The 10,060-nt window shown below is 40.0% G+C and overlaps 1 protein-coding gene across 1 annotated transcript; it reads right to left on the bottom strand.

Annotated features, from left to right (window-relative positions):
• Window positions 1-4,979: 4,979 nt before the first annotated feature.
• On the bottom strand, window positions 4,980-6,032 carry LOC138142309 (probable G-protein coupled receptor 148). Its single transcript, XM_069063373.1, has one exon. The coding sequence runs from the start codon at window positions 6,030-6,032 to the stop codon at window positions 4,980-4,982; it is 1,053 nt and encodes a 350-aa protein (XP_068919474.1).
• Between the last annotated feature and the right edge of the window lie 4,028 nt (window positions 6,033-10,060).

Genomic DNA, 10,060 nt, shown 5'->3' with positions numbered 1-10,060 from the left:
TGGTGTTGACTTTATTGATGTTTAGTTGAATCATATCTGAATTCAAGAGTTGATCATATAGCTAATGCCTCCACTGTCTGTCCTTTGCTATAAAAGAAGGCAGAAACACAACATCACAGCTAGAAAAACCCGTCAAGCACTCAAACAAGTGGAATTAGAGGGAATTTTGTGTCTGCCTCTTGGTGAGCTAAAATGCTTTTCTTTATAATTTCCCATGCCTCTGTTGTCTTTGTTGAGACTGTAAGGTCCTACGGGCCAAAGGTTACATCCTTTTGCTTGAACTCCCTTTAGCACAGCTCAATCCTACATCTCTCCATCTTTTCTCTCCCACGGTCTACCAGGCCATTCTGCTCACTGCCTCTAAATATGCCTAGTTTATTCCTATCTTAAGGGCTTTGTTAATACTCATGCCCCTGCTTAAAATGCCTCTTCACATTTGCTCCATCTATCCAAATTCTACCCATCCATGAATATCAGCTCATATTGTAACTTCTTCATGAAGCCTTCTCAGACTGCCTCAATCTATATCGAACTATTATAATACTTCTAGTCCACACCACTTACCTAGCCCTGTGTTTCCTTGTATTATTATTATTTTTATATTTCATCAATCAGATTATGAGTGGTTCCAGGGAATGTGCCATGCCTTTTTCTATTTTTGTACCCACAGCCTAGCCCTCCTTCCCATTTCCCCCCCTTCCCCACTCTGTACATCTTATAAGACAGCACAGGACTGAGCATGTAGTTCTGCTCAGTAAACACTTGAGTTGAACTGAATTGAATTACTTTTATCATCTGTACACAAACCACTGGAAACACAGTGAAGGACTGACTTTTAAGAAAATGTTTTATTGATATTCTTTTCTTTTCTGTTTACATCACTGTCACCCTTCCCCCAAAACTCTCTCTTGTTACAAAATAAGTGTAGTCAAGCAAAACAAACCAACAACATATAGATCATATCTGAAGACATATGGGCCTTAGTCCATACTTAGGTATCAATTCATTGAATCTTCATGAGTTTCTCTGAATTCTTTGTAATTGTCATTTTTCAAAAAGCAAAATAAAATTCCATTAAATTCAAATTCCTCACAATTAGGTTTTCCTCAATTGGTGGGTGCCCACTTTGTTTCTAGTTCTTTGTCACTGCAAAAAAGTGTTGCTGTAAATATTTTTGTCTATACTATCACCTACCTTCTATGTCCAACCATTCACTGGTGTAAGTTGGTTTTCAGTCACATCCCCAAGTTTCAATTACATACACACATCTGCAGGCATATTTGTACAGAAGTATAAGTCCACAGGTAGACACAGACACACACATTTATAGAGACCCAGACCCAGAGGGATAATATAACATTCTTTCTTTCCTCCTTTCTCTCCTTGAGTGTTCTCCTTTCTGCCCCCAGCCAGGTCAGCTTACTAAGTTTGTTACTGTCCCTCTCTTGGTCTCAGTTTCTTTGTCTCTATAATAAAGCTGTTTGGGCTAGATCTTATTTTGGGGGGGGCTGTCATAGCCTTTTTTGTTAGTCTAGTGAAATTGATGAGTCCCTAGTCAGAATAATGTTTTTAAATTCATAAAATAAAACACATAGGTTTACAAAATAAGCCAATTATATTGATATATAGTTACCAAAATATTTTTTAGAAAGCAAAAAAAAACCCACAGGGGGTTCAGAACCCCTAGAACAGATGTGCTCTAAAGCCCCTTCCAGTTCTAAATCTATATTCTGGTGGAATTATGTACAGTCCCTGTTACCATCTCTCCATGCCCTTAGTCATCTATGATAGTCCAGTAGGATGTAAGGTATAGGGGGCAGAGATTGTGTTGTTTTTGTATTTTTATTTCCATTGTCTTGCTAGCATCCTTGCACATAATGAGCTTCTTTGAACTGAAGGGGAACAACATCCATTGAAAGGAAAACAACATGGGCTTTATCATTAGTAGAAATGCTTATTTCCTTCATAAATGGCTAATGGAAAAAAGGTTCTCCCACACTTTCATAGTGCTTTATAGTTTTATAAAAATTTCTTCACAACTCTATGGCATATCCCCTAGTGAAGGGGAAAATCCTTAGACTTCTTGGCAGCAGACCTAGCTATAAGTACCAACTTAAACATTTATCAGCTGTGTGAGCCTAAAAAAAGTCATTTAACCTCTGTGACTGTTTCTATCTCACAGGGTCGTTTGGAGGAAAGTCATATAAATGTGAGCTATTATCATTAGTCCCATTTTATATATCATTTGATTGGTAAATGACAGATTTGGGGGATGCAAACTCAAGTCTCCTGGATTCCAGATTGAATGTTCAGTTCCTTACTGCCTCCACATTTGGAGATTTCTACATTTCCAAATACCTAAAATGTTTGCTGTTATGTAGGCAAAACATCCAATTGTTCCTTTCCCCTCATAGACTTAGGCCTAGTGATTCTGTCTCACAGGATTTAGGAGAGTTTTTTTTTAAGTCTCCAAGTCTGATAATTGCAGAAAGTCAGGGCTACATTTGTGGGGTCTAGGACACATTTATTAAGTTTAGGCTAGATACCTAGATGGACAGGCCTACTGGATCATTTGACTGATTGATAGATTGTTTCATCAGGCAGGAGTCTATTTTGTCCAGGTGGCTATGGAAATGAAGATTTAGATAGTCTATGAAGAAAAACCAGTCAACTGAGAGGGCAAAATCAGTCAATTGGTTTAGAATGAATAAATAGAATTAAGACTGATGGACTGCATGTTTCAATTTTCATCTGATTGGTGGGTACTTCAAGGACAAGCAAGAGGAGATGACAGGGCAGAAAAGTGGCCTATTGGATTTTAGAACTGGAAAAAGCTTTGGAAGTCACTTAATCCAACCCCCCCCCCCTTTTTTTTTTTAAGCAATTGGGGGTAAGTAACTTGCTCAAGGTTACATAGCCAGTTATTTCTGGGTGTGGTGCTAAGTATCAGCCTGGGATTCGATCCCCAGGTCATCCTGACAGTGGGGCTGGTGTTCTTACTCGCTCAGCCACCTGGCCATCCCTAATCCAACTCTTAATTTTACTGACAAGGAATAAGAAGACTAGTGATATAACATTGGTGTGAACTGGTAAATGGTTAACAACTGACTCTACAAAAAATGTATGAAAGACACATTTTTTTGTAGTTTAATCTGCTTTTTAACATTTTTTCTATTACTTTCTAAAGTCTAGACAAACAACAAAACAATAAACCAAATCCTAATTTGTAGTGTTTGCAATTTCTGGGGTATAAATGCTCACACTAAAAAAAAAAAATTAACAATTGACTCTCCCAAGCTGTTTAAAAAAATTTTTTTAAATCTTTTTTTTTTTTTGCGGGGGGTGGGGTGGGGAAGGAAGACAGGGCAGTTGGGGTTAAGTGACTTGCCCAAGGTCACACGGCTGGTAAGTGTTAAGCATCTGAGGCTGGATTTGAACTCAGGTCCTCTTGTCTCCAGGGCCAGTGCTCTATTCAAAATATATGTTGCTCAGAAACTTGAAGGGGTCCATAATTTTGTGTGAATTGCCTCCATCAGTACAGATCACAATCTATCTCTGCTTTAGTAGGCAATTCCTAGAGTTGCTTGAGGCATAGAAAAATTAAATGACTTGTCCAAGGTCATAAACTGAAGGAGCATTAGAGGCTTTTGAATATAAGACTCTTTGACTCTAAATTCAGAGGATTTATGCTTACTATGTTCTAGGTGCTGTGTTAAGCACTTTACAATTAGTATTTCATTTGATTCTCACAACAACTCTGGGAGATAGGTGCTTTTATTATTCCTGTTTGACAGAAGAGGAAACAGAGGCAAACAGGTTAAGTGACTTGCCCAAGGTCACACAGTTAGTGTCTGAGTCAGGATTTGAACTTGGGTATTCCTGGAGCTCTATCCACTGCCCACCTTCCTACCCTATAGATATATTATGTGTATGCTTGCTTTTTCTGAATCCACAAACAAACAATGTTTCAGAGTTAGAGCAAACCTTAGAAGCCATCTTGTCCAACCCCTTTGTTTTCCATATAAAGAAACTGAGACCCAAAGTGACTTGTCTAAAGGTCACATAGTAAGTGGCAGAATTAGGATTTGAAGTCAAATTTTTTGGCCCCAGATCCAGTGTCCCTTCTGTTACACCACTTTGATCATGGCTCTGTTCCTCCCCTTGTCATTGTGGCCCATTTTTGGAATGCCCAAGTCTTTTTCTCTTACAGCTTCATCGATATGACCCTGCATTCTGCATGTTTCCTTCATCTAACACCAAAGCTAATGATCTCTATAGCACCATACTCATAAAAGTGTGAGCTCCTTGTAAGCAGGGACTATATTTTGCCTTTTTTTGTATTCCCAGAACTTAATACAATGACTGATCAAGATAGAGATATTCAGCAGCACCAGTATACAGCTTTAAAAATACACACACACACACACACACACACACATACAGTCTGATACCAAAGAATAATATTTTAGAGTGAAAAAGGACTTAAAGAGCATTTAACTCAGCCTCTTCATTTTACAGGGTCAGGCAGGTTAAGTGACTTAACCAATGTTACATAGCTCTTTAGTGGCAGACCCAGGATTAAAACCCAGGTCTTCTAATTCTCAGTTCAATATTCTTTCTCCAATAAGCAGTCAATGTAAGCATTTGGTTTGAGCCTAAAGACTGATGTGGCATTGCAATTCACACTGGGGGAAGGTAAGCAAAGGACACAAGTCCTTGCCCATTTTATGTGTATGGAGGAGAGTTGGTATAAGAGTCAGAAAACTCTCTCTCTCTCTCTCTCTCTCTCTCTCTCTCTCTCTCTCTCTCTCATCATTTTGGAGGGGGGAAAGCAGGGCAATTGGGGTTAAGTGACTTGGCCAAGGTCACAGAGCTAGTGAGTGTCAAGTGTCTGAGGCCAAATTTGAACTCAGGTCCTCCTGACTCCAGGGTCAATGCTCTATTCTCTGTGCCACCTAGTTGTCCCCAAGAAAGCTCTCTTAAGATAAAATAACTGGCGGCCTCAAATTAGGATACTTCCTGCCACACAGGAGTCTAAGGCTCTTGGTGATCTCTCTGTACCGCAGCCCATAGAGGTAAGGGCACAGAGCTTTGGGGAGGACCACCAGGATGTCACAGATGGTCAATGACAACCATATCCCAGTCTGTAGGCTTATGCTGTGATTATGGTAAAGCAGTGTTTGAACCACCTGTGCCAGAGGAGGGCAAAAGTATAAGAACAGTACCGTGTGGTGCATCAGGAATGTGATGCTGGCCCGGGAGGTCATGCCCCTCCAGATACCCAACTGGCGGGTTTTCACATAGAGGCTGAAGGAGCAAAAAGCAATTAGGAAGAGGCAGAGGAAGAGGGAGGTAACTGAAAGCGCATAGCAGAGTCTGACAGCATTGTCTCCACGCAGGGTCATTACCAAAATGAGTGGGAGGGAGCAGATTTCCATGGGGCAAAGTGTCGGTTCCTGCGTTGCCCACAGGATAAAGAAGAGGATGGCAGGGAAGAGACCAGCTAAGACCCAGATGGATAGAATAAGTTTCTTGGTTCGGAGCAAAGTCAGGATGGAGGCGTAGCGCAGCGGCCACAGGATGGCCACGTAGGTGTCTAGCACCATGGCCAGAGCGCTAAGGAGGCTGCCACAGTAGGTCTGTGAGATCAGGAACAGGAGGAGGACACAGGCATACCTGGGGAGTCGGAAGCCAGCCACATTCAGGATGGTTGAGAGACTATAGAAGGACAAGTAGAGCAGGTTGTAAAGCATGGCGCTGCCCAAGATGAGGTATCGCGGCTCCTGGCGGACATGAACATTGGAGAAGATGGCAAACAAGATGAAGGGGATGACGGCAGCAGCCACCAGCAGACAGATGATGGGGGGGATGAAGAAGAGCTTCATCCCCGTAAACTGGGATAGGGGAGCCCAGTCCCAAAGCCTGGGCAAAGAGCTTCTATTCAAGGGCAGGGTGCCATTGGTGTCTGACTCCTTGCTGACAACCAGGGTTGTGCTCAGCAGGAAGACCGAGAAGCAGATTGTGATGTTCATCTCTCTGTCCTGGAGCAGCTGGGGAGAAGAAACCAATACCTTGGTTGGGAGTTGCTAGAAATGCTTACAAAAGTCTGGGCTGTCAGAGCTGGGTTGTAAGGAGCTACTACATGAGGCAGACCAGGAGAAGGTAGGTGGAGGATCCCAGCTGATAGCATATGCATAGTCAGCACAGGGTTCAAGGTCAAGCAGTCAGTCAGAAAAAGGATATGTAATAATAATAATAACAACTGACATTTATGTGACACTTTAAAGTTTGGAAAGCATTTTACATGCATGATCTCATTTGAACCTCAGTATATTCCTGTAAAGTGAGTTATTACAGATTTTTTAAAATGAGGAAACTGAGCTCAGAGAGATTAAGTGATTTGCCAGTGGTCACAAAGCTAACAAATATCAGAGGCAGGATTTGAACTCAGGGTCTTCCAGACTCCAAGTCCATCACTCTACTATTCCCAACTGATGACCTTCAGTTCATTAGGCAAAGATACCCATGGAGCCTGGGCATTCCATGGTCACTGGACAGGAAGGCAGGGAGTAAAGTCAGAGCAGGTGGGCTCTGGTTGGTATCAGAACAGCTAAAACAAGCAAGAGGGACCTCAAGGAAGCAAGGTCTTGCTCTTGTGAGCTGGTAGGCTCTAGCAATCCAAGTAGGTTAGGGCTGTGTTCTGGGGACTGGGTCTAGCTACCCAGATTTTATGCTCCTTGAAGAATATGGATGTCTAAGGATTGACAGGCATGCAATGAGAACTTGCAGGAGGTAAGGCTTACCTTTCAGGTCCTTGGTTGATTGCAGCAATTGCGTAAGGTAAAGATGGGCTTACGCTGACTTGACATGGCAATGTTGGATCAGAGGAAACAGTCTGACCTCTTTATCAGGCTGGTGTCCCCGGTAGAAAGTTCAAGGGTGATCAAATATTAAAGCATATTTAGCAGGTCCAAGAGATTCTTTCCCCAGCAGAAGACAGGATTCTTTCCTCCTAAGAAATAACCCGTGACAGAAAGCACCAATCCTCCCTGGGTCTGTTCAAAGAACTTGTGTCCTCAGATCATTCTCTACTTAGTGAGTATATCCAGTTATTCATTCCTGACAATAAATCCCAGGGCCTGTACCCATTGTCCAAGCACAACAAGGCAGCAGATGGAATACTGACTTGATTAAACAGAGGGAGATAAAAAAGGATGTTCTGGCAAAGTAAAGTCATAAATGGGATCAGCTGATCAGTCATCAGTTCTATGCTGGTGCCAAAATTATTGATCAGACAAAATAAATTAAAGTAACTTTACAAGAAAAAAACCCTTTTTTTTTGTAAATAGTGTACCACTAAGCAATGTGATATAGTAGATAGATGACTGGTTTTCTAGTTTGAATGACATAGGTTCAGATCCTGTCTCTGATACATCCTGATTATGTGATCATGGGTAAGTCACTTAAACTTTCAGTCTGAGGCAGTTCTCTAAGACCATAAATTACATATGAGTTAACTACCTGCATCTGTGAAGGGAGTTGCCACACCAGAAGTTTCTTACACCAATGAAATAATAGTCCTGGATGAACTCTCTCCATGGCCTCCCTCCATTCCCCCTAGTGTACCAATCTGTGGGCAATGAAAATAGTAATAATGACTTGCATTGATTTTTCTTAAAATGCTTTATTGGCATATTTTGTTTTTACATCACCTTCATTTCTGATTATATTCCTCTCTTATTCCTCTTATCTGATGAGTCATCTCTTGTAAGAAAGAGGAAAAAATAATCAGTTCATCAAAAGCAACCACTACATTGACTAAGTCTAGCAGTATATGTATGCAATGTTCCACACCCAAAGTCCCCAATCTACACAAACAAGGAGGGAGGTGAGTTGTCTTTTCTCTTCTCTGGGGGGAATGGGAGGTGGAGGGGATGGGGGGGGAGGAGGATTCAGTGCTTTATATTTTTATATTAATAAAAATCTTTATTCTTAATCCTTTGAGGTAGGCAGGGCAGGTATTATTATCTTCACTAGGGAGAGGATTCTGAGATCAAGGGATTTATCCAATGACAGAGTGAAGATTAGAACCTTTTACTGATTCTCAGTTCAGAGCTTTTGTGGAGGAAGTCCTAAAAATTATATATCTATGTGTGTAACCTAAGATCATATAAGTGGGAATGGAGACTTTTTTGTGGCTATCTACTCATTCTATTCTCAAAGAGCTCATTACTTCTCCTTTTTCCTTGCTCAAGTAATGCTGAATTCTGTTGGATGGTCATGTAACTATGAAGACTGGACTCACTGTGAATATGTGTTATTTAATGTCCCCTGGACCCTTATTGCTTGATGATAATCCTTTCATTCTTCTTTGATTAATTTTCCATCACACTTTTCACACTGTTGATTATAAACTTCTCTTTCCTCAAACCTTCCAAACCTACAAATAAACTTAGATCTAAATAATTAAAGTAATATTTATGGTCCATGGGTAGGTAAAGTCAATATGATTTTAAAATGACAATTTTATGTAACTAATCTATTTATTCAATGTCATTTCAATTTAAATTACTAAAAAAATTTACTGTTAGAAAAAATAATAACAAAGTTCATTTGGAAGAGTAAAAAGTCATGAACTTCAAAGAAACCAGGGAAAAAGAAGTAAAGGAAGTAGATTCAACAGTATCAGACCTTAAACTATAAGGGAGAGCATTGTTGAAGTATAACAAGGATAATTTTGATAATTTTAAATTAAAATCTTATTGTATAAATAAAACCTATATAGCCAAGAATAGAAGGAATGCAGAAAATTGGGAAAAAATTTTCATAGACAGTCTCTCAGATAGGATGTGATTGGGTTGGAATATTGCTGTGGTATGGGAAATGATGCGCTGGTTGATTTAGAAAAACATGGAAAGACTTGGACCTATGAAGGAAGATGCTATCCACCTTCAGAGAAACAGATGATAGGTAGAAATAAGCATAGTACAGTCTTATATATATATGTGTATGTTTATAGATATTTCTGTATATATACATATATATGTATATATGTGTATCCATGCTTAATGTAGCCTTCTTTAGGGGAAGGGGGAGGGGAAAAGGGAGGGGAAAAATAAAGCAAAAAGTACACAGAAAAAAATAAAAGAAAACCAACTAGAAAGCAAAGAAAAGTTGGGCAGCTTCGAAAACAATGTGTAATATTGGTGCGGCTAGGTGGCACAGTGAATAGAGCACCGTCCTTGGAGTCAGGAGGAACTGAGTTCAAATCTGGCCTAAGACACTTAACATTTACTAGCTGTGTGACCTTGGGCAAATCACTTAACACCAATTGCCCTGCCTTCCCCACTCCAAAAAGAAAAACAAAAATGGGGAGGCTAGGTGTCGCAGTGAGTAAGAGCGCTGGCCCCATAGGCGGAGGACCCAGGATTGGTTCCGGCCTCAGATACTTAACACCCTTGCAAAAAAAAAACTGGCAGTGTAACCTTGAGCAAGTTACTTAACCCCAATTGCTTAAAAAAAAAAAAAAGAAAAACAAAACAAAACAAAAAACTGATGTGTAGTATTTATTATATATGTTTCCTTGAAAAGGACATTTATTGTTTTATATTGAACCCTCTCTGCTGTGTACATAGCAATGTTTTTTCCCTTTTCTCATTTTGTATTTATGTTTAAAATTAAAAAAAATTCTTAAATAAAAAAAAGAAAAGAGGTGGTATGGGCATCCCCTAAAGCTCTGACCTATGCCATCTTCTTTCTTTACATTCTCCTTTTTTGTGATTTTATCATCACTCCTAAGTTTAATTATTTCTATGCAGCTAACTCCTAAGTGTATATATCCAGCCATAACCTCTCTCCTGACTTTTAGTTCCATTTTACTGTCTTCTAGATATCTCCACCTAGATAGCCTTTATGCATTTCGAACTTAACATGTCGAAAATAGAACTTATATTTCTTTTAAATTCATTCCTTCTTCAAGGTCCTCTGTTTCTGTGTAGGGCCCCATCAGCCTTCCAGTCACTTAGGTTCTTCCCTCTCTCTCATCCCATATTCAATCAAT

This window comes from Petaurus breviceps, unplaced genomic scaffold, assembly GCF_028583685.1.
Source record: "Petaurus breviceps papuanus isolate PSGF00001 unplaced genomic scaffold, PetGlider_PUasm1.0 90556, whole genome shotgun sequence".
Taxonomy (NCBI): Eukaryota; Metazoa; Chordata; class Mammalia; order Diprotodontia; family Petauridae; genus Petaurus; species Petaurus breviceps.
Note: the sequence above shows the minus strand (reverse complement) of the source record. Positions and strands in the feature narration are given on the sequence as shown.

Coding starts and splice junctions, on each gene's coding strand:
- LOC138142309 (XM_069063373.1), bottom strand. CDS start 6,032: ATGAACATCACAATCTGCTTCTCGGTCTTCCTGCTGAGCACAACCCTG.